This window comes from Protomyctophum parallelum, assembly GCF_964188405.1.
Source record: "Protomyctophum parallelum genome assembly, chromosome: 17".
In the NCBI taxonomy this organism is placed as follows: domain Eukaryota; kingdom Metazoa; phylum Chordata; class Actinopteri; order Myctophiformes; family Myctophidae; genus Protomyctophum; species Protomyctophum parallelum.
Genome location: NC_139719.1, coordinates 4982964 through 5009923, shown reverse-complemented (window position 1 = coordinate 5009923; position 26960 = coordinate 4982964). Strand labels below are relative to the sequence as shown.

The 26960-nt window shown below is 39.1% G+C and overlaps 1 protein-coding gene across 1 annotated transcript; it reads left to right on the top strand.

The window, feature by feature from the left end:
* Nucleotides 1-653: 653 nt before the first annotated feature.
* Nucleotides 654-25714, top strand: LOC310874560 (alpha-tectorin-like; the record flags this gene model as incomplete). Its single annotated transcript, XM_083787418.1, has 17 exons — nt 654-690; nt 3052-3081; nt 3601-3659; nt 5172-5447; nt 14612-14707; nt 14866-15031; nt 17741-17922; nt 18788-19183; nt 19462-19745; nt 20631-20908; nt 21145-21264; nt 22671-22855; nt 23118-23278; nt 24209-24445; nt 25024-25183; nt 25316-25421; nt 25620-25714. 17 exons carry the CDS (start codon nt 654-656, stop codon nt 25712-25714), a joined length of 2868 nt encoding a protein of 955 aa, XP_083643544.1.
* Nucleotides 25715-26960: the final 1246 nt, after the last annotated feature.

The following is a 26960-nucleotide window of genomic DNA, read 5'->3' as shown; positions in this document are numbered from 1 at the left end:
TTTCTTGCATACGCATAAAATGGCGGGGTTGGCTGTCACAGTTTTTGGCGCAAAGTAACCACAGTCTACCGCTAATCAACTTACAACTACATACTCTATAGTATATGTATATGTATACGTATGTCAAACGTCATCATTGAGAGCTAGTCATACGTATATACTATATACATAATCAGTAAAAAATAAAATAGCAAATTGTGCCTGATCTGCCAGGACCAGAGTACGTGGTGTGTATATGTATGACTAGCTCTCAATGATGACGTAAGAAATATGGTCATTTGTGTAATCTGGTCCCAGCAAACCAGGCACAGATTTGCTGTTTTTCTTGCATAAGCATAAAATGGCGGGTTGGCTGTCACGGTTTTTGGCGCAAAGTAACCACAGTATACCGCTAATCAACTTACAACTACATACTCTATATAGTATATGTATATGTATACGTATGTCTTACGTCATCATTTAGAGCTAGTCATACGTATACTATATACATAACCAGTAAAAATAAAATAGCAAATTGTGCCTGATCTGCTGGGACCAGCGTACGTGGTGTGTATTTGTATGACTAGCTCTCAATGATGACGTAAGAACCCCCCCCCCCCCCCCCCCAGTGACTGAGCAGAGACGACCAACTGTTCATTCCGAGTAGAGCAAAGATGACCGTCAGCTCCAGAGACTACGCCCCCACCCTGAGTCTCGCCCTACCTTGGGTTCCTCACTCCATTCCGCATTCATCTCATTCAGTTTCAATAAACTGTTAATCTTGAGCGAAGGTGTGGTCTCTTACTAGTGAAATGACTGTTGGTAAACAAGCTAAGTGTGGTGTCGTCCACTCACAGTTAATCCTACCCTGTAACAATATTTTTCCTGTACGAGGATGTAGAAAAGAGTTTAGTCGACTAAAACAGGTTTTTATAAAATATATATATATATATTCTGATGGCGTTGTATCGTGCATTATTAGTTACAATTTTTTTTTATTAAAAAATAAAAAAAAAACATTAGATCCATCTCAACATTCCCAGTTTTTAAAAGTGTCTTGTCTTCTTAATTCAAAGTTGTATGTAATAAAGAAACTTGAATCATCATTGACATTTTTACAAACAAATAAATAGGCTAGTTAGTTACAGTGGCTGCCCACTTAAGCACCCTGACCACTGCAACAATTACATTAGCATCCCTCCCCACCCCAAGGATGGCCTATAGGTGAGGAATGTTGTTTTTCCAGTTCTAGATGGGAGATCATTAAGATGCTGCTGCATCCTGTATTAAGATGCATCCTTACTTCCTTTCAAGCAATAGAATGTAATTGAATGCCTGGAAATGTACCATTGTTTTGTCTGTAACTATAGAGTTATAACCAATAACCGAAAACCAATCCATCGCGCAAGGTAGTTACATTATCGCGCATTATTAGTTAAAAAAAAATAATAATAATACTTTTATTTTTTATTACAAAAAAAGAAATCCTAAATTTGATTTAGGATTTGATTTAGGGGGGCAAGAACCCCCTTTGCCCCCCCGTGGCGCTGGGCCTGGTTGTAAGGCTTGATTTTACACTTGGTTGCATGCTGAAAATGTATCCATTTGCAACACCAGAACACAACCAAACATTGCCTATAATTCTATTAGTTCTATTCTAATTATTCTTCTATTATTCCCTGTTTAGTCTCGTTTTTATTTGTTGACAAATTTGCAAACATATTTTTATTTCGTTTTTGTCAGTGAAAAAAGGTAGTCGACAAACTTTTTTCATCATATTTTCAATCAACACTGCCTATAGAAGTAAGTCAACTTTACGTTGTTTGGGTTCAACAAGATGTTAGATTGAACCATGTGTCTAACTTGAAATAAATAAATACATTTATAAAAATAACAAATAATATGTGTATATAAGGGATGTATCAGATCCTTATAGTTGCATTAGAGCCTCAACAGCATGAATTATACATTTCCACATTCATTTCACATTTATTTATTTACTTATTTTCATTCTGAACATTTTTCAACTAGAAAGTTTGGTTTTAGCTTAACCAGTTCGTGACGACGCCTGCTAGTATAAAATCAGCTCAGTGGCTCCATGACTGCAGTGCTGACTCAACACAATACAGGTGACTGCTCTATATTATCTATTAGATCATGTATGCATTCTTGTTGTTCTTGCAAGTGTTATTATTATTATTATTATTATTATTATTATTATTATTATTATTATTATTATTATTATTACTACCACTACTACTATTATTATTATTGTCAACGTTTTTGGTCTTGTTCTTGTTGTTGATGTTAATCAATATAAACTATGCCACATAGATATATATAAATCATATAAATCTATGTATCCATCAAAGCTGTAGCATTACCTTCAACCCATAGCACTTAAATGTAGGGTAAGGGATATTTTAGGGTAAAAACAAAAAGCTTATTTTTCTTAAATCATCAAAGTTCTATTCTGATAGTAATCATTGTGGGTATCTAGGGTTATCTACATCTTACCTTTTCAGGTGGTTTGCAAATGTCTGCCAATCAGGAGAGGGTATACCATTTATCAGCTTCAATTTGACCTTCCAATTTCCTTCAAAGTTCATTTATTTGAGTCATCACTTCCAATTTCAGTCGTTAATCCTGCATCCTGTATGAGTTTTCTCTCCTGATTGGAAATGCATTTTCTCTTTAGAGCTGGACAGACAGGGGCGATCGGTTAGTGAACAAACACCTATATAGCGATGATTCTTATCAGAATATAGAGCAATTTAACACTTGTCCTGCTTCATCTCTCTCAGGTAAAGCGTCCTTGACCAGAGAAATGTTGAAGACTCCTGACCAATAGACTATTAGATCTACTAACAAAAATATATATTCAAATAATTTGACCACTTGTGTTGTGAACAGGCTGGTGAATAGGCTTGGAATTCGGGCCAATCATGTTGCCTGTGTTGCTTTTAGGGATAAGTAAGTACATTATTGACTGTGATGGAAATGTAACTCAATTCTGTGGCTATTCGTATATTTTCTTTTCATTTATTATAATTATTTCCCTTTATGTTGCAGGTATGGTGGTGTCTGGAGGTATGGCGTCTGGTAAGTTGAAATCTATACCAGAACTTACGAATACATAAGAATATATACAGGATATGGATAAAATATATTATAAGAAATAAAATAATACATGCGGGGTGTGTGTGTGTGTGTGTGTGTGTGTGTGTGTGTGTGTGTGTGTGTGTGTGTGTGTGTGTGTGTGTGTGCACTCTCTGGAAAGTGCTCTGTCACCAATAAAAACAGCAAATAGTATAAAAACTTAAAAACAAATCGTAAGCAAAATTCCAGTAAATAAAATAATTTATATATTATTTTATTTTTGAATAAAGACTGAGCCTTTATACTTTATACTTTACTTTGTTGTACAATCTGCTACACCAACCAACCACTTTCAAATTGAACAATTCACTTCCCATTACAGAGCTAGCTTACGTTTTTTAACACCAATTTGTTGTTTTAAGAAGTGAACAAAAAGACAATCAAGCTTGAGCTCTTATAGGGCAGGTCATTCCAGAGCCGAGGAGCCCTGACAGCAAAGTCTAATTATTGGTCTTTACTCAGTAACAACCAGCAGACTACGCCCTCAGGCTGGAACTCAGACGTGTGAAAGTGGTTCATTGGTATGGAAGATTGTACATTAAACCTGACCCTACATTTATATTTAATGTATGCACTAAATTAACACTCTGGGTTGTACAGTGTCAATTGTACTGTAAATTCCAATATATATACACATGCCTGTATCATGTACAGTATACGTAGGTGGCTTCATGTGAGGTTAGGTTTAGGGTTGGGTTTTGGGTCGGACTTATGATTCGTTGGACCAAACACATGCACCCGTTGGCTTGTCTATACTGTTAATCTCAGGTCAGCTAACAAAGGGAGGCTGACAGAACATTCACTTAACCCTCTAACACCCGCATTAATTTCTACTTGTAAAAAATATATAGTAATTAATTAAAATAAAATTGTTGCTAAAAAGCAACGCTGGGTCTTAGAGAGTTAAACAACCGGGACAACGCTCCACACGTCCCAGACTTTTGCTCCAAAACTATGGAATTAACTCCCCATTGCATGAATCTTCCATCGTAGTCTGAAAACCCACCTCTTCAGACTCCACCTTAGCCCATAGCACTTGCCGTAGCACTGGCCTCGATGACCCTGCAGGTGTATGCAAAGGCTAAAATATGTAATGTAGATTTATATTTTTAGACATGGCATTGTATAGTGTATACTTCATCGTACAGTTATTCTACTGTTAGACGGACTTTAGGTTCTTAGTGTATTTGTGTATAATTGATACCTTCTTGCTTACTGTAAATTGCTCTGGATTAAGAGTGTGCTAAATGCCTAAATTGTAATAGTAAATCTCAAGAAAGATGTATGAACAATGATATTTTGTTAAAACCGTCATGTAAAAGAAGCTTTGTCTGTGTATCCTTCTGATTCTAGCAAGGAGACATGACACTTCCTTAAGCAATATCATTGCTTTATTACGTGACTTCAGTTCTATAAGCTGCAGTTTCAAAACACTCAATTTAATTAACCAATATTTCATTATTTTGTTATGACTTTCTGCTTTCATTTGAATCAGTCACCTATGGTATATTAAACTTAAATATTGTGTAATTAGCCTAACCGTCCTTTTTGTACACCCATGGCCTAGTTCGACTGTACCCAAGAATTGGAACCACATCTCCGCGAGAGGATGATGGGAGCTCTTCTGTCATTGCCCTACAACAACCTTTTTTCTATTTTGGACGCAGATACGATCAGACATTTGTATGTATATAATTTATGCAATTTGCAGCATTATCTTTTTGTATGGGACAGTATTATGTTTTATTTGTGTATTCAATGATTACAGGTGATTAGCAAATAACTTCCTAACCTACTAGAATTGGGTTGTAAAAATGTATACATGGAGGGCTAATGTATTCCTCTTTTATATAAAAGAGGAAATAAAGCCATTAGATGCAGTGATTATGTGATTTGAAAGAATTTTTTTCTAGTCAGTACACTGCACACACTTAAAAAAAAAAAGAATGTGTCTTTGAAGTAAAAAATAATTCAGCCCCATGCACCTGTCAAATATTTGTTTGTAATGTTTGTTTTATCCACTCATTTGTTAGGTCAACAACAATGGACACCTTACCTTTAATAATCCTTGGAATTCGTATAGCCCTCGAAGTTTCCCGTATGGGGGGAGAGATCTAATTGCTCCATTCTGGACAGATTTGGACAACAGAGCAAATGGGGAAATCACATATAACCAATACACCAGTGGCAGTATCCTTAATCGGGCTACACAAGAAATGAATCGATACTTCCCAGGCCTGCGTTTCTCTGCTCGTTTGGTGTTTGTTGCAACATGGTACGAGGTGGCATACTATCCCAGATCAGCAGATGTACGTATTTTATTATTATTGTTGTTTTTGTTGTTGTCTCCAACAGGCAATATGGCTGAAGGCCGGATAATATGTTAATTTCACTCCTGTCCGTCCGCATGTGTCCATCCAAGTGTGTCTGTGACCAGATAATCTGCAGCACTGCCAGCACTGCCAGCCTGATTGCCCTGAAACTTTGCACACACACTCGGCCAAGGAAGAACCCCCAAATCAAATCTTCCAAATCGGCCTCATGGTGGCGCTATAACAGCCCACTTCACGTTTTGGCCTTTACTCTTGAGGTCATAATCCACAAATGAATCCCTGGATTCCTTGGATCGTGACAACTCAACATAGAAGCCCCATGGCTAACTCATAAATTATTTACATTTTCTGTACGCACAGTCGCACACTCACACACGCACACACGCACACACACACACACACACACACACACACACACACACACACACACACACACACCAATCATAATCTGGGCAGATTTGATGGTAAAGTAAAAATTAATGACAAATTACAAATTTACTTAACAAAATATGAGATAAATGGTATTAATCTTTTTCTTTTCTTTTTTCTTTTTTCAGCGCCTAACATTCCAAGCGGTGTTGATCTCTGGAAATCAGTACTCATTTGTACTGATGAATTATGAAACTATAGCCTCAACTTCTGTCAATGTACAGGTAGAACAATAAAGAAAATATTTTTTTTTTTACTTATCTGCTTTCACAGCTGCTGTCAGCAACACATGAGTGCATAGTTCAAAATCTGAGGGCACAATAGTGATAATATTCACTTGTACTAAACTTCAACCAATTAAAATGTGTATGTGAATTCCCAGGCTGGCTATGACACGTTCAACTCCACACACCATTTCACCATTCCTGGATCATCCTATTACAATGGCCCTGACAGCTACTCAAATTTACGTAACGGCAGTAATGTTGGCATCGCTGGTCGTTGGGCTTTTCGTGTTGACCATGGATCTAGCGTCTGTATGATTAATGGTAAGACAACACAAATACTTGCCATTCACAGAATGCACAGTTCTGTTGGTAAATGGTTAAGGGGGCTTTACAATGTGCTTTATATTCACACATTTAAACATACATTCACACACTGACAACAGAGGCATCCATGCAAGGCACTTCCTTAAGCAATATCATTGCTTTATTACGTGACTTCAGTTCTATAAGCTGCAGTTTCAAAACACTCAATTTAATTAACCAATATTTCATTATTTTGTTATGACTTTCTGCTTTCATTTGAATCAGTCACCTATGGTATATTAAACTTAAATATTGTGTAATTAGCCTAACCGTCCTTTTTGTACACCCATGGCCTAGATCGACTGTACCCAAGAATTGGAACCACATCTCCTCGAGAGGATGATGGGAGCTCTTCTGTCATTGCCCTACAACAACCTTTTTTCTATTTTGGACGCAGATACGATCAGACATTTGTATGTATATAATTTATGCAATTTGCAGCATTATCTTTTTGTATGGGACAGTATTATGTTTTATTTGTGTATTCAATGATTACATTTGATTAGCAAATAACTTCCTAACCTACTAGAATTGGGTGGTAAAAATGTATACATGTAGGGCTATAATGTATTCCTCTTTTATATAAAAGAGGAAATAAAGCCATTAAATGCAGTGATTATGTGATTTGAATGATTTTTGTCAGTTCTAGTCAGTACACTGCACACACTTAAAAAAATAATAATGTGTCTTTGAAGTAAAAATAGTTCAGCCCCATGCACCTGTCAAATATTTGTTTGTAATGTTTGTTTTATCCACTCATGTGTTAGGTCAACAACAATGGACACCTTACCTTTAATAATCCTTGGAATTCGTATAGCCCTCGAAGTTTCCCGTATGGGGGGAGAGATCTAATTGCTCCATTCTGGACAGATTTGGACAACAGAGCAAATGGGGAAATCACATATAACCAATACACCAGTGGCTGTATCCTTCATCAGGCTACACAAGATATAAATCAATACTTCCCAGGCCTGAGTTTCTCTGCCCGTTTGGTGTTTGTTGCAACATGGTACGAGGTGGCATACTATCCCAGATCAGGAGATGTACGTATTTTATTATTATTGTTGTTTTTGTTGTTGTCTCCAACAGGCAATATGGCTGAAGGCCGGATAATATGTTAATTTCACTCCTGTCCGTCCGCATGTGTCCATCCAAGTGTGTCTGTGACCAGATAATCTGCAGCACTGCCAGCACTGCCAGCCTGATTGCCCTGAAACTTTGCACACACACTCGGCCAAGGAAGAACCCCCAAATCAAATCTTCCAAATCGGCCTCATGGTGGCGCTATAACAGCCCACTTCACGTTTTGGCCTTTACTCTTGAGGTCATAATCCACAAATGAATCCCTGGATTCCTTGGATCGTGACAACTCAACATAGAAGCCCCATGGCTAACTCATAAATTATTTACATTTTCTGTACGCACAGTCGCACACTCACACACGCACACACACACACACACACACACACACACACACACACACACACACACACACACACACACACACACACACACACACGCGCACACACACACACACACACACACACACACACACACACACACACACACACACACACCAATCATAATCTGGGCAGATTTGATGGTAAAGTAAAAATTAATGACAAATTACAAATTTACTTAACAAAATATGAGATAAATGGTATTAATCTTTTTCTTTTCTTTTTTCTTTTTTCAGCGCCTAACATTCCAAGCGGTGTTGATCTCTGGAAATCAGTACTCATTTGTACTGATGAATTATGAAACTATATCCTCAACTTCTGTCAATGTACAGGTAGAACAATAAAGAAAATATTTATTTTTTTACTTATCTGCTTTCACAGCTGCTGTCAGCAACACATGAGTGCATAGTTCAGAATCTGTGGGCACAATAGTGATAATATTCACCTGTACAAAACTTCAACCAATTAAAATGTGTATGTGAATTCCCAGGCTGGCTATGACACGTTCAACTCCACACACCATTTCACCATTCCTGGATCATCCTATTACAATGGCCCTGACAGCTACTCAACTTTACGTAACGGCAGTAATGTTGGCATCGCTGGTCGTTGGGCTTTTCGTGTTGACCATGGATCTGTCTGTATGATTAATGGTAAGACAACACAAATACTTGCCATTCACAGAATGCACAGTTCTGTTGGTAAATGGTTAAGGGGGCTTTACAATGTGCTTTATATTCACACATTTAAACATACATTCACACACTGACAACAGAGGCATCCATGCAAGGCACTTCCTTAAGCAATATCATTGCTTTATTACGTGACTTCAGTTCTATAAGCTGCAGTTTCAAAACACTCAATTTAATTAACCAATATTTCATTATTTTGTTATGACTTTCTGCTTTCATTTGAATCAGTCACCTATGGTATATTAAACTTAAATATTGTGTAATTAGCCTAACCGTCCTTTTTGTACACCCATGGCCTAGATCGACTGTACCCAAGAATTGGAACCACATCTCCTCGAGAGGATGATGGGAGCTCTTCTGTCATTGCCCTACAACAACCTTTTTTCTATTTTGGACGCAGATACGATCAGACATTTGTATGTATATAATTTATGCAATTTGCAGCATTATCTTTTTGTATGGGACAGTATTATGTTTTATTTGTGTATTCAATAATTACATTTGATTAGCAAATAACTTCCTAACCTACTAGAATTGGGTGGTAAAAATGTATACATGTAGGGCTATAATGTATTCCTCTTTTATATAAAAGAGGAAATAAAGCCATTAAATGCAGTGATTATGTGATTTGAATGATTTTTGTCAGTTCTAGTCAGTACACTGCACACACTTAAAAAAATAATAATGTGTCTTTGAAGTAAAAATAGTTCAGCCCCATGCACCTGTCAAATATTTGTTTGTAATGTTTGTTTTATCCACTCATTTGTTAGGTCAACAACAATGGACACCTTACCTTTAATAATCCTTGGAATTCGTATAGCCCTCGAAGTTTCCCGTATGGGGGGAGAGATCTAATTGCTCCATTCTGGACAGATTTGGACAACAGAGCAAATGGGGAAATCACATATAACCAATACACCAGTGGCTGTATCCTTCATCAGGCTACACAAGATATAAATCAATACTTCCCAGGCCTGAGTTTCTCTGCCCGTTTGGTGTTTGTTGCAACATGGTACGAGGTGGCATACTATCCCAGATCAGGAGATGTACGTATTTTATTATTATTGTTGTTTTTGTTGTTGTCTCCAACAGGCAATATGGCTGAAGGCCGGATAATATGTTAATTTCACTCCTGTCCGTCCGCATGTGTCCATCCAAGTGTGTCTGTGACCAGATAATCTGCAGCACTGCCAGCACTGCCAGCCTGATTGCCCTGAAACTTTGCACACACACTCGGCCAAGGAAGAACCCCCAAATCAAATCTTCCAAATCGGCCTCATGGTGGCGCTATAACAGCCCACTTCACGTTTTGGCCTTTACTCTTGAGGTCATAATCCACAAATGAATCCCTGGATTCCTTGGATCGTGACAACTCAACATAGAAGCCCCATGGCTAACTCATAAATTATTTACATTTTCTGTACGCACAGTCGCACACTCACACACGCACACACACACACACACACGCACGCACGCACACACACACACACACACACACACACACACACACACACACACACACACACACACACACACACACCAATCATAATCTGGGCAGATTTGATGGTAAAGTAAAAATTAATGACAAATTACAAATTTACTTAACAAAATATGAGATAAATGGTATTAATCTTTTTCTTTTCTTTTTTCTTTTTTCAGCGCCTAACATTCCAAGCGGTGTTGATCTCTGGAAATCAGTACTCATTTGTACTGATGAATTATGAAACTATATCCTCAACTTCTGTCAATGTACAGGTAGAACAATAAAGAAAATATTTATTTTTTTACTTATCTGCTTTCACAGCTGCTGTCAGCAACACATGAGTGCATAGTTCAGAATCTGTGGGCACAATAGTGATAATATTCACCTGTACAAAACTTCAACCAATTAAAATGTGTATGTGAATTCCCAGGCTGGCTATGACACGTTCAACTCCACACACCATTTCACCATTCCTGGATCATCCTATTACAATGGCCCTGACAGCTACTCAACTTTACGTAACGGCAGTAATGTTGGCATCGCTGGTCGTTGGGCTTTTCGTGTTGACCATGGATCTGTCTGTATGATTAATGGTAAGACAACACAAATACTTGCCATTCACAGAATGCACAGTTCTGTTGGTAAATGGTTAAGGGGGCTTTACAATGTGCTTTATATTCACACATTTAAACATACATTCACACACTGACAACAGAGGCATCCATGCAAGGCACTTCCTTAAGCAATATCATTGCTTTATTACGTGACTTCAGTTCTATAAGCTGCAGTTTCAAAACACTCAATTTAATTAACCAATATTTCATTATTTTGTTATGACTTTCTGCTTTCATTTGAATCAGTCACCTATGGTATATTAAACTTAAATATTGTGTAATTAGCCTAACCGTCATTTTTGTACACCCATGGCCTAGATCGACTGTACCCAAGAATTGGAACCACATCTCCTCGAGAGGATGATGGGAGCTCTTCTGTCATTGCCCTACAACAACCTTTTTTCTATTTTGGACGCAGATACGATCAGACATTTGTATGTATATAATTTATGCAATTTGCAGCATTATCTTTTTGTATGGGACAGTATTATGTTTTATTTGTGTATTCAATGATTACATTTGATTAGCAAATAACTTCCTAACCTACTAGAATTGGGTGGTAAAAATGTATACATGTAGGGCTATAATGTATTCCTCTTTTATATAAAAGAGGAAATAAAGCCATTAAATGCAGTGATTATGTGATTTGAATGATTTTTGTCAGTTCTAGTCAGTACACTGCACACACTTAAAAAAATAATAATGTGTCTTTGAAGTAAAAATAGTTCAGCCCCATGCACCTGTCAAATATTTGTTTGTAATGTTTGTTTTATCCACTCATTTGTTAGGTCAACAACAATGGACACCTTACCTTTAATAATCCTTGGAATTCGTATAGCCCTCGAAGTTTCCCGTATGGGGGGAGAGATCTAATTGCTCCATTCTGGACAGATTTGGACAACAGAGCAAATGGGGAAATCACATATAACCAATACACCAGTGGCTGTATCCTTCATCAGGCTACACAAGATATAAATCAATACTTCCCAGGCCTGAGTTTCTCTGCCCGTTTGGTGTTTGTTGCAACATGGTACGAGGTGGCATACTATCCCAGATCAGGAGATGTACGTATTTTATTATTATTGTTGTTTTTGTTGTTGTCTCCAACAGGCAATATGGCTGAAGGCCGGATAATATGTTAATTTCACTCCTGTCCGTCCGCATGTGTCCATCCAAGTGTGTCTGTGACCAGATAATCTGCAGCACTGCCAGCCTGATTGCCCTGAAACTTTGCACACATTCTCGGCCAAGGAAGAACCCCCAAATCAAATCTTCCAAATCGGCCTCATGGTGGCGCTATAACAGCCCACTTCACGTTTTGGCCTTTACTCTTGAGGTCATAATCCACAAATGAATCCCTGGATTCCTTGGATCGTGACAACTCAACATAGAAGCCCCATGGCTAACTCATAAATTATTTACATTTTCTGTACGCACAGTCGCACACTCACACACGCACACACACACACACACACACACACACACACACACACACACGCACACGCACACGCACACGCACAGTCGCACACTCACACACGCACACACACACACACACACACACACACACACACACGCACACGCACACGCACACGCACACGCACACACACACACACACACACACACACACACACACACACACACACACACCAATCATAATCTGGGCAGATTTGATGGTAAAGTAAAAATTAATGACAAATTACAAATTTACTTAACAAAATATGAGATAAATGGTATTAATCTTTTTCTTTTCTTTTTTCTTTTTTCAGCGCCTAACATTCCAAGCGGTGTTGATCTCTGGAAATCAGTACTCATTTGTACTGATGAATTATGAAACTATATCCTCAACTTCTGTCAATGTACAGGTAGAACAATAAAGAAAATATTTATTTTTTTACTTATCTGCTTTCACAGCTGCTGTCAGCAACACATGAGTGCATAGTTCAGAATCTGTGGGCACAATAGTGATAATATTCACCTGTACAAAACTTCAACCAATTAAAATGTGTATGTGAATTCCCAGGCTGGCTATGACACGTTCAACTCCACACACCATTTCACCATTCCTGGATCATCCTATTACAATGGCCCTGACAGCTACTCAACTTTACGTAACGGCAGTAATGTTGGCATCGCTGGTCGTTGGGCTTTTCGTGTTGACCATGGATCTGTCTGTATGATTAATGGTAAGACAACACAAATACTTGCCATTCACAGAATGCACAGTTCTGTTGGTAAATGGTTAAGGGGGCTTTACAATGTGCTTTATATTCACACATTTAAACATACATTCACACACTGACAACAGAGGCATCCATGCAAGGCACTTCCTTAAGCAATATCATTGCTTTATTACGTGACTTCAGTTCTATAAGCTGCAGTTTCAAAACACTCAATTTAATTAACCAATATTTCATTATTTTGTTATGACTTTCTGCTTTCATTTGAATCAGTCACCTATGGTATATTAAACTTAAATATTGTGTAATTAGCCTAACCGTCCTTTTTGTACACCCATGGCCTAGATCGACTGTACCCAAGAATTGGAACCACATCTCCTCGAGAGGATGATGGGAGCTCTTCTGTCATTGCCCTACAACAACCTTTTTTCTATTTTGGACGCAGATACGATCAGACATTTGTATGTATATAATTTATGCAATTTGCAGCATTATCTTTTTGTATGGGACAGTATTATGTTTTATTTGTGTATTCAATGATTACATTTGATTAGCAAATAACTTCCTAACCTACTAGAATTGGGTGGTAAAAATGTATACATGTAGGGCTATAATGTATTCCTCTTTTATATAAAAGAGGAAATAAAGCCATTAAATGCAGTGATTATGTGATTTGAATGATTTTTGTCAGTTCTAGTCAGTACACTGCACACACTTAAAAAAATAATAATGTGTCTTTGAAGTAAAAATAGTTCAGCCCCATGCACCTGTCAAATATTTGTTTGTAATGTTTGTTTTATCCACTCATGTGTTAGGTCAACAACAATGGACACCTTACCTTTAATAATCCTTGGAATTCGTATAGCCCTCGAAGTTTCCCGTATGGGGGGAGAGATCTAATTGCTCCATTCTGGACAGATTTGGACAACAGAGCAAATGGGGAAATCACATATAACCAATACACCAGTGGCTGTATCCTTCATCAGGCTACACAAGATATAAATCAATACTTCCCAGGCCTGAGTTTCTCTGCCCGTTTGGTGTTTGTTGCAACATGGTACGAGGTGGCATACTATCCCAGATCAGGAGATGTACGTATTTTATTATTATTGTTGTTTTTGTTGTTGTTGTCTCCAACAGGCAATATGGCTGAAGGCCGGATAATATGTTAATTTCACTCCTGTGAGTCCTGTCCGTCCACATGTGTCCATCCAAGTGTGTCTGTGACCAGATAATCTGCAGCACTGCCAGCCTGATTGCCCTGAAACTTTGCACACACACTCGGCCAAGGAAGAACCCCCAAATCAAATCTTCCAAATCGGCCTCATGGTGGCGCTATAACATCCCACTTCACGTTTTGGCCTTTACTCTTGAGGTCATAATCCACAAATGAATCCCTGGATTCCTTGGATCGTGACAACTCAACATTGAAGCCCCATGGCTAACTCATAAATTATTTTCATTTTCTATACGCACAATCGCACACTCACGCACACGCACACACACACACACACACACACACACACACACACACACACACACACACACACACACACACACACACACACACACACACCAATCATAATCTGGGCAGATTTAATGGTAAAGTACAAATGAATCACAAATTACAAATTTACTTAACAAAATATGAGATAAATGGTATTTATCTTTTTCTTTTCTTTTTTCTTTTTTCAGCGCACAACATTCCAAGCGGTGTTGATCTCTGGAAATCAGTACTCATTTGTACTGATGAATTATGAAACTATAGCCTCAACTTCTCGCAATGTACAGGTAGAACAATAAAGAAAATATTTCTTTTTTTACTTATCTGCTTTCACAGCTGCTGTCAGCAACACATGAGTGCATAGTTCAGAATCTGTGGGCACAATAGTGATAATATTCACCTGTACAAAACTTCAACCAATTAAAATGTGTATGTGAATTCCCAGGCTGGCTATGACACGTTCAACTCCACAGACCATTTCACCATTCCTGGATCATCCTATTACAATGGCACTGACAGCTACTCAAATTTACATAACGGCAGTAATGTTGGCATCGCTGGTCGTTGGGCTTTTCGTGTTGACCATGGATCTAGAGGCTGTACGATTAATGGTAAGACAACACAAATACTTGCCATTCACAGAATGCACAGTTCTGTTGGTAAATGGTTAAGGGGGCTTTACAATGTGCTTTATATTCACACATTTAAACATACATTCACACACTGACAACAGATGCATCCATGCAAGGCACTTCCTTAAGCAATATCATTGCTTTATTATGAGACTTCAGTTCTATAAGCTGCAGTTTCAAAACACTCAATTTAATTAACCAATATTTCATTATTTTGATATGATTTTCAGCTTTCATTTGAATCAGTCACCTATGGTATACTAAACTTAAATATTGTGTAATTAGCCTAACCCTCCTTTTTGTACACCCATGGCCTAGGTCGACTGTACCCAAGAATTGGAACCACACTTCCACGAGAGGATGATGGGAGCTCTTCTGTCATTGCCCTACAACAACCTTTTTTCTATTTTGGACGCAGATACAATCAGACATTTGTATGTATATAATTTATGCAATTTGCAGCATTATCTTTTTGTATGGGACAGTATTATGTTTTATTTGTGTATTCAATGATTACAGGTGATTAGCAAATAACTTCCTAACCTACTATAATTGGGTGGTAAAAATGTATACATGTTATAATGTATTCCTCTTTTATATAAAAGAGGAAATAAAGCCATTAAATGCAGTGATTATGTGATTTGAATGATTTTTGTCAGTTCTAGTCAGTACACTGCACACACTTAAAAAAAAAAAGAATGTCTCTTTGAAGTAAAAAATAGTTCAGCCCCATGCACCTGTCAAATATTTGTTTGTAATGTTTGTTTTATCCACTCATTTGTTAGGTCAACAACAATGGACACCTTACCTTTAATAATCCTTGGAATTCGTATAGCCCTCGAAGTTTCCCGTATGGGGGGAGAGATCTAATTGCTCCATTCTGGACAGATTTGGACAACAGAGCAAATGGGGAAATCACATATAACCAATACACCAGTGGCTGTATCCTTCATCAGGCTACACAAGATATAAATCAATACTTCCCAGGCCTGAGTTTCTCTGCCCGTTTGGTGTTTGTTGCAACATGGTACGAGGTGGCATACTATCCCAGATCAGGAGATGTACGTATTTTATTATTATTGTTGTTGTTGTTGTTGTCTCCAACAGGCAATATGGCTGAAGGCCGGAGAATATGTTAATTTCACTCCTGTCCGTCCGCATGTGTCCATCCAAGTGTGTCTGTGACCAGATAATCTGCAGCACTGCCAGCCTGATTGCCCTGAAACTTTGCACACATTCTCGGCCAAGGAAGAACCCCCAAATCAAATCTTCAAAATCGGCCTCATGGTGGCGCTATAACAGCCCACTTCACGTTTTGGCCTTTACTCTTGAGGTCATAATCCACAAATGAATCCCTGGATTCCTTGGATCGTGACAACTCAACATTGAAGCCCCATGGCTAACTCATAAATTATTTACATTTTCTGTACGCACACGCACGCACGCACGCGCGCACGCGCACACACACACACACACACACACACACACACACACACACACACACACACACACACACACACCAATCATAATCTGGGCAGATTTAATGGTAAAGTACAAATTAATGACAAATTACAAATTTACTTAACAAAATATGAGATAAATGGTATTTATCTTTTTCTTTTCTTTTTTCAGCGCACAACATTCCAAGCGGTGTTGATCTCTGGAAATCAGTACTCATTTGTACTGATGAATTATGAAACTATAGCCTCAACTTCTCGCAATGTACAGGTAGAACAATAAAGTTTTTTTTTTTTTTACTTATCTGCTTTCACAGCTGCTGTCAGCAACACATGAGTGCATAGTTCAGAATCTGTGGGCACAATAGTGATAATATTCACCTGTACAAAACTTCAACAAATTAAAATGTGTATGTGAATTCCCAGGCTGGCTATGACACGTTCAACTCCACACACCATTTCACCATTCCTGGATCATCCTATTACAATGGCAATGACAGCTACTCAAATTTACTTAACGGCAGTAATGTTGGCGTCGCTGGTCGTTGGGCTTTTCGTGTTGACCATGGATCTGGAGGCTGTAATGGTAAGACAACACAAATACAATCACAGGCTACGTTCTGCCCAAATCTGAAAGCAGTAAGATTGTTATTCACAGAATGCACAGTTCTGTTGGTAAATGGTTAAGGGGGCTTTACAATGTGCTTTATATTCACACATGTAAACATACATTCACACACTGACAACAGAGGCATCCATGCAAGGCACTAACCTGTAGTGTCTTGACATGCTGAAGGATACTTCAACACTAAGCCAGGTGGAGCTGGGAATTAAACAGGAACCTTACGTAATGTTTCCAAGAAGACACACGAAACCGACATTTTTTAAAACTGATTGACTGCCAAAAACACAGTATCAATGAATATTGATATGACATAGGCTAATATACACAGCTGGAAGCTTTTATTAACACACCGTCCCTAAATGTTCTTATGTAACTAAGTTGTTTTGTACATACACAGTGGGTTCCAACACTGATGATTAGCATGTGTATTGTGTAATATACTGTGAATGTTATAGTTAATGTGATGTAGGGTATGTAACTATTCCACTGTTCCAATTTGCTTTAGTGATTTAATAATAGCTTTGGACACTATCTATCTACGCAATACAAGTTGGTTGTTTGATGTTATAAAACCTGATTGACCTTACCCTTATCCTGATTGTCCAGAAAACAGCCATTATGAGCTTTGTGGCACAGACTGCGGGCACACATGTGCCAGCAGCATCGATGCTAGCTGCGAGCAAGTGTGCTCTGAGGGCTGTTTCTGTGATGAGGGTTATGTCAGGAGTGGAGGTCGGTGTGTCCCTGTGGAACGATGTGGCTGCCAGTACGATGGATTCTACTTTGGGGTAAGCTTTCCAGTCAGTCAGTTGTTTTCACTAGTATGTCCACTTAAAGCTCCACTTCATAACCTTTTGATAATGGGGCAGCAACGGCTCAGGGGTAGATCGAGTGACCCGATAAGAACCGCAAGGTTCCCAGTTCAAACCTGGTCTCTCCCAGAGTCAGCGTCGAAGTGTCCTTGAGCAAGACTTTGAACCCCTACGTTGCATTTTTAACACTAAACACAGTGATTTTCACCCGGACAAATATTTAATGCTGCTGATGTCTGAGGTGGGTGGGTCTTTCAGTACCTTCATGATGCTCAGTGACATCATAGAAGGTAGATTTGTTTCCCTGCTCACATCCCTGTTTTCAGGTGAATTTCACCTGTGTTTAGTGATAGTGTGACAGAGAAAAATCCCATACCCCCACAATGGACTTGTTTTTCTTGTTTTTTTGTCACCATCTCACATGTCCCAGGAATGGGTGGACCAAAGGAGAAGTTCCCAACTCCATTTCCTTTTTTAGGAATATTTTTTAAAATAATATGCCGATTTTGCCCCATATGAGCATTTTATTCCACCAGTCCTTATACAAAAAATACGTTGAAATATAGATTGTCTATAGGTTGTCTTGTCTATGTTACGAATAATTATAGATTGTCTATAGGTTGTCTATAGTATAATGATCACATAACTAGTGCAGAAAAAGGATGTACTGTAGCCTACAGTACAGGTGCAGAGAGGAAAAACATGAACATGACATGGCAACATAAGAGCCGTGCACTGACAAGAAAACAATGATTATGAAACAGAACTAAAGCAAACTCATGTAGTGTGTAACATGATTTCTGAGTGCAGTGTGCTTCTCTCTTTCCCTTATGCGTTACAGGCTGGGGAGACTTTCTGGACACCCGGTTGCTCCGAGCGATGTGAGTGCTTTGCCCCGAATGATCTGCGTTGCTCTGCTGTATCCTGTACCCCCACGCAAGAGTGCACGATCGAAAACGGCCAACTAGGCTGCTTTGATGCATTGACCACCTGCACTGTGTGGGGGGACCCCCACTATCTCACCTTTGATGGTGCACTGGCTCATTTCCAGGGCACATGCTCTTACGTCATCACAGAGAGTGTGAATAGCCCTGCCAATGAAACTGGGTTCAGAGTGGTCGCGACTAACAATCACCGTGGCAGCAATGGTGTATCATTTGTGTCTGCAGTGGACATATATCTGTCGAATCAACAAGAGACAGCCCATGTCAGGATTGGAGCCAACAGGAGAGTGAAGGTAAATTCATTGTTAGAGGAAAACGCAACCCTATGCCACTGAGCTTGACACAGCAACACAGCTGCTAGTTATTCTATTAACATACTCTACCAGATTGGTTAAAATAATGTTTAATTCATTCAGATGACTAATTCATAAATAACAGTATTGTAGCTTCAAATTTAAAGAGCATTATTAGGGCATCTATCCCTGCTCTAGGGTGTCTCTGAACGCTTATGTCAGTATAAGCATTATTAGCTGAATATTCATTATCAATGTTTCTCTCTCTTATATTCCAGGTTAACAACAGTGATGTGTCTCTCCCTGCCACTGTGGGCAGTCTAGCTCAGGTGGAAAGTAATGGATCTTATGTAGTGGTCAACGCCCGCCATGTGATTGTCCAGTTTGATGGCCGGAGCACTCTGTTGGTCATAGTGGGTCCGAACCACCGCAACAGAGTTGTTGGCATGTGTGGTAACTTCAACGGTGACCCTGCAGATGACAAGGCCTTGCCCGACGGCACAGTGGCACAGAATGACAATGATTTTGGGGATGGCTGGAAGTCTCCCACTAGCCGTTCTGGGTGAGCCAATTGTATCAGTCAATGTATTGACTGATATTTTCGGTCTTTTTATCCACTTTTTTTTCGCACAATAAACACTGTATATACGGTTCTCACCTAAAATAATAAACAAGAAAGTAGTAAGTTAAACATACTTAACATATTAATCTAACATAAAACACGACAACAACTACCGAATGCGCGTGTCTGCGTATGTGTATGCAGAAGTAGAGCTACATTTAGTACATTATATGGTAGAAGCAAGTGGAGAGGCTTGATTCATAAGGCTGTCCCTCAATCTATTGTATGTTCAAAGTTACTGAATGTGGGTATATTCCAGACTGAGTAAAGAATATAGAGCTGGCTCTGAGTGGTACAGCTGAAGCGAGGATGTACAATTTGATTATCTAGTATGAACTTGCGAGTTGGTTTGAAAGGTGTAGTAAGCTTAAAGGTAGGCTATGTGCATTTTAGATGAATGAACAGGACTGTGTTAATGTCATAGATAGTTTTTTGTTTGTTTGCTGTTGTTTTTTTAGATTTGTTTTTGGCTTTACTGCCCTTATTGATAGTATCAAGTGAAGACTGGCAGGAAAGAGGGAGAGAGAGAAGGGGAGAGACATGCAGCAAAGGTCGTCATGAATTGGACTCGAACATGCGACACGCTGTCAGGCCAAAGCCTATATGTGGCATGCGTCTGGACCACCATTTAGTTTTTTGGAGCAAAATGGTTATAGAATCTAGGTAGCTATTCTTATACATTTTCCGTCAACACATTGACAAGAAAGAAAACAATAGTGTACGGTATCTTCCAATTAAAACGCAACACATCGCATTACTTTTAAACAAGCGACACGACATGGTGAAATATAATTAGGCTTAATCTGAGCCTCTCCATATCCTTAGATGTGGTGCCACAGATGACCGTAGCGGTGGCGGCGTAGAGAACTGTCGCTTCAGAGAGGAGTACTCACAGCTGTGTAGCATCATCACCAACGCTACTGGCCCGTTCAGCACCTGCCACCTGCACTCTGACCCTCAGCCATTCTTCACTTCCTGTGTCTATGACCTCTGCCTCTACTCGCCGGCCAATGGCATGCTGTGTTCTGATATCTCGTCCTATGAGAGAAGCTGTGCTGTCTTTGGGCTGGAAATCCCTCAGTGGCGTTCTGATTTGCAATGTGGTACGTAGACAGACAACGGCTTTGACAAATTGCCAAGATAACACAAAGAAAGATGAATGGTTTCCCCTCTTTTTCCCATTTTCTACAGTATTTAGTTTTTTACATTTAATTTAATTTGTGTGTGTTGCGTACTGGTGTTTGGTAGCTGTTGTTTGACTGTGTTTATTTGTATTTAATAAAATAAAATAGAATAATGGGATTAAAGTTTTGTTTATTTTATGTCTCCATGTCTCCAGCGGAGACAGACCCCTGTGAGGAGCTGGACTGTGTCGAGCATGAGTGGTGTGGGGAGGAGCGTGGTGTCCACGGCTGCTTCTGTGATGAGAACCACCATCGCCGCAACAACGAGAGCTATGGTAGAGTACAGGTCACACGACTACTGTATGTATGATGAAAACGTCTTTCATATGTGTGTTGATAGGTTAACAGTGCTCGTCTGTTATTTACATGTATGCCAACTAAGTCAGCCCATCAGGGCCCTGTGACTTGGGAACAATCTACATGGGGTGTAGAGGTTCAGGAGTCTGAAACACTAAAGTATGATGTTTTATTAATGACATGATGGGGTCTGCATTCCTTATTAATCTCCAACAGGAGATTCTTGCATTTGAACGATGACGCAGGAAGAGTCCTTTATTCAAAACTTTACTTGAGTAAACGTACTACTACAAACGTATTGGCATGAAGAAGTACCAAAGTAATCACATTGTGTGCGTGTGTGCGTGTGTGCGTGTGTGCGTGCGTGCTTTGAAAGATTGAGGAAGGTAGACAATGGCTGCGGTTACATGAGGGCTTTTTCATTCAGAATGAAAACTTCAGAATGAATTAATTCAGAAGTAATGTTTTTTGCTGCATGTTTACATGCGGGAAGGTCATTCCGAATGAGTGTTTACATGGACAATACTTTTAAATCCCATTATTTCATTCCACATCAGGTTTGGGGCTGGGAAGGCTTCTGATTGGATAGGGGGGCGGGCGGATATGTTTACGTGGAAAGTGGAAAGTACATTTACTTTAGTACTAAAGTACAATTTTTAGGTATTTCTACTTTACTTTCCATTTTTTGTTTACTTTTACTACACTACATTTCAGTAAAACAAAATAATAATAATAAAAAAACACTTTTATGCCGTATTACTTTATATTTGATGTATCCTGTATAGCCTATGAGAGGTTTCTCTCAGAGATGTGAAATTAAACATGTCTAATTTCTTAATATAATTAATCGCAAAACAAGAGCATAATATAGCCATACCAATTACATGGAAACAAGCATGCACAGAAAGACCAGGATGAACTTCAATCCGAATGAGTGTTTACATGAGTCCACAATTGTTTCAATAGGATTTAAAAATGGAATAAACCGGTCAGTTACATCAGATCTAAGTTTAAATCAGATTGACCATTTTCATTCCGATTTAAGTTTTTGTAGGTGTTTACATGACAACTTTTAATAGGATTTAACTTTTATTCTGAATGAAAAGGGGATTTAACTGTCCATGTAAACATAGCCAGTGAATGTGTATGAGAGATAAGTAATCATATGCCACACTTTCATAGCAATACATAGAGATGTCACTGCATACAGTGTTGCTATTATTATTAAGAGCATAATATGCCTTCTCGCACAGATTTGCACTCTATACACATTTCTATAGTTGATCTCTCTCCCGTACGTATATTAATTTGTCTCCTGTGCCTGATCTCTCTCCCGTACGTATATTAATTTGTCTCCTGTGCCTGATCTCTCTCCCGTACATAGATTCATTTGTCTCCTGTGCCAGTAGTGCAGCCAACATGTCCTTGTCCCGCTGCCAGGTGTTTGAGGCTGGCTTCCATCCTGAGGTCCTCCATCTCAAGGACTCATCCTGCAAAGGGACTGTCCAGGATGGAAGGCTGTTGTTCCACTTCGATAACAATGCAGAGCAGTGTGGGACAGTTCTCTCGGTAAATACGTCCAAAGTCTAGAATATTGTAGTTACAGTACTGGCTCGTCAAAGCTTACTCACTTATCAGCGCACTAGATACCTGTACAGGAAGTTAGGATATTGTACTGTACTGTATATTGTTTATACTTGGCACATTGGCTCAATTTCAAGGGAATTCAAATGTATTCAGCATCTGAACACATTCAATTAACCTAAAAATAAAAACATGTACTTTTAATATTAATGCTAATTTATGCTTCCTCATATGACCCTTTTGATAGAGCAATGGGTCCTACTTCATGTACAAGAACGTCATCTCGGGTGATGTGGACCCCCATGACAGTCTCATCAGTCGTGAGAAGAACATTCACCTGACTTTCAGCTGCGAGTACCCTCTGAGCCAGTCTCTGTCTATGTCTGTCGGCATTAACCCCATCGAGAGGTGAGAGCCTCTGAGTCTGCATCAAGTTCTACAAACTGTTAATACAATTGTAAATCAATCAATCATCCCAGGCTATGACCCAGGACCCACTTCACCACGGTAACAGATGGAAATGAGTATATGGAAAAACTCAAAACACACACAAACGTTGGAAGCCGAATCAGGATAGAATATGAAAAATTGGAAATATCCGTCTTGATCACATGACTATAGAGATACTGTGTACTGATTTGTATGATGTACAGTATAATATATGCACGGTCAGTTTGATTTGGAATTATATGAAGAGACCCCTATGAGTCAGTGAGTGATCATTTTGAATATTTTGAACTGGAATTGATTTTTCAAGCCTTTACGGGAATTTAAATATGAGCTTTTGGTTTCCGTCATGATGAGGATCTGACATGAATTATTTTTGACTGGTTTAGCAAGATGTTTGTAGGACTGTAGCATTCCACCTGCTATTATAAAATGCCCTGTGAGCTGTCAGCTCAGTGGAGCCTCTGAGTCTGCATCGATTCTACAAACTGTTAATAACATTGTAAATCAATCAATCATCCCGGGCTATTACCCAGGACCCATTTCACCACAACCCCCTTATTTCCCATAAATCCTCCCATTGGAAGGCGCCAACATGGTTTTAGTTAGTTCTGTATACATGAATTACTCCTTAATTGTGTCAGCTAACATCTCTGACTGTTGGGTTCAGCTTCATTGAGGTGTCAGCCAAGACAGTGATATTTGTGTGTCTTGAAATGAGATGCTGATGCATTTTACCTGTTATCTTTTTGTGCAAGCGCTGATAAGTGCTTAACTGTTGTGCTGTATCAAATTAGTTACTTGGTTATTTCAACATGTCTTACCTTATAACTTTGATGACCTTATATATAATGTATTAGTTTTGTTTTTTTGTAGCATTGTGTCCAGTAGGCTTCCTTCAGGGATGGGCAGCTATCGTATGAGAATGCTCCCATTCTTGGACTCCGGCTACCGTTTCCCCTACACCGGTGACGGTAACATGGAAGTGGAATTAGACCAGAGGATGTACATCAAGGTGCGATCGGAGGGAGTGGACAGGCACCAGATCGCCACTGTTCTGGACTCCTGCTGGGCCACGCCTGTCAACAACGCCAATTATCCTGTCCGCTGGGATCTCCTTGTTAGAGAGTAAGCAATTTCAAAATTTCAGTTACATTTTACTATGGTGCCAAATCATAACAAGTTACATACTATTGTAGAGCAGAAGCCCAACATTTCCCCCGATGAGCAAGCATTTAGCGAAAGTGGAAGGGAAAAACTGGGACCACTGGTAGGCCTTTAGGGTATTGCAATGGGATGTTGAGGGTGAGGATGTTGATCCGCCCTCAGCCCTCCTCTTCCGGTGGGGCACTAAATGTTTTCACTCCACTAATCCCCAATGTATACACGTGTTCTGAATGACCCTGACGATAGCGATAGGCAACAGATACGGTAGTGTATAGCTCGGAATCTGTTCTTGAGAGATTAGCTACTGTGTGATTTAAGTGTATTAACACTGGTAATGGAGCGCTTGCACCTGCACAGTGTCATTATTATTGAAAATAATAATTATATATACATTTTCAATATAATATAGACAGCAATTTGTAGTCAATAAACATCCTGAAACACTTGTCTTCTCTCTTTCAGCTCCACTAGTATTTCCCTCCTTGATCTAGCTGCTACATTGTTTTGTAATAATTGTAACATCCTTCCCTGTGGTCCAGGTGTCCTAATGAACGGGACACTACAGTAGAACTGGACATGAATGGTGTCTCCGACGTGGCACGTTTCTCCTTCAGGATGTTCACCTTCAACAACTTCTCCTCCATCTACCTGCACTGCCAGATCCACTTGTGTCTGATACACCAGCAGGACTGCACTGCTGTATGTATCCATGTTTGTGTGTGCGACTGTGCGTGTGCATGACACAGTTTTGCGAAAAAGTATAAAGCAGTATGCTACAGTGTCTTTGAGCTTCGGCTAAATGTCTCAAATATGAATGTTACTTTCCTGCAGCATTGCTACCCTGGCTACCACCAAAGACATCGCAGGGAGATGTCCTATGACACTGCAGGTGTCTCACTGGGACTGGGACCTTTAACCTGGAACGGGCCGAGTGGAGGTACAGTTATCTTATCTTCATGACGGTTCTCATATATGACATACAGTATACAGCAGTGTTGGAGTAAATGTTTTACTTTTCAAGGTAAATTCACCCCAGAACCTACCATGTACAGCACCGTAAGTGTCTATATCCCATATCTATTATTTATCTTAGTGATTTAGGCTAATAGTATTTGTTTTTATTTTTATTTTCCAGCTGAACGGCTGGTGAGGTCTGTGAGGAGTGGCACTCCCAGTCACTTTGCATCTCTGCTGATCCTGGTAATCACTTCTGTTGCAACCCTGGCTTAAGAAGAGTGCACCAGCGCAGGCACGCACCACGCACGCACCATGCACGGCACACACACACACACACACACACACACACACACACACACACACACACACACACACACACACACACGTTTAATTGTATGATGATGGTGAGGATGATAATAAGATGATGAAGTAAAACTTGTGATAATTCTGTAATTGTTACACAATGCTAGCAGTACAGTATGATTGAGTACCTGTTTATGAAGGGAAAGCAACAGTAGGGCAGCACAAGAAAAACCACAGAAGACATCATTGCTGATTGTGGTTAAGCCTTCATACTATGATGATGATATACTTGGGGCATTTAATATGATTATAATTTGTCTTACTAAGGATTTTTTTGTTTATCAATATAATATGTGGGTATTAAACTCTTAGCTTCTGATTTTTCACAAAAGTGAAAAATAAATTGCATTTGAAATGTTAGTTGATCGTTTACCCAGTAATTATTTTTGACCACTTAACAGATGGAAATGACTAAGTATATGGAAATAATCAAAACACACACAAACGTTGGAACTTGGAAGCCAGTAGGCAACTAGGCATATATTTGTTTTCATAATAAACAGTGATATTTGTATACCATTATACTTAGTTGCATTTATTTTGAACCTCAACCACTTCATCTATTTATTTTCAGTGAAGGGGCATCATTCTATTCTCATTATTTTCACATTATTTTGAACTGGAAAGTTGGGTTTAGAATATGTGTGAGCCTTTACGGGAATTGAGTCACTTTGCATCTCTGATCTCAGTGATCTGATCTGCTGATCCTGATAGTCACTTCATTGAGTGTTGCAATAACTGGTTTAAGAAAAGCGCACACACGCACGCACGCATCTAAGTTATAGCAGTTATAGTATGATTGAGTACCTGTTTATGAAGGGAAAGCAACAGTAGCCGTAGGGCAGCACAAGAAAAACCAGAAGACATAGTTGCTCATTGTGGTTAAGCCTTAATACTATATTCATACTATAATTATGGGCATTTAAATATGATTATAATTTGTTTTAAAGGATTTATTGTATGTTTATCAATATATATAAAATATGTAAAGGTATTAAACTCTTATAGATGGTGGTCCGTGGCTCAGATGGGTCTGAGAGGCTAAATGTCATCAGATGGTGGTCCGTGGCTCAGATGGGTCTGAGAGGCTAAATGTCATCAGATGGTGGTCCTTGGCTCAGATGGGTCTGAGAGGCTAAATGTCATCAGATGGTGG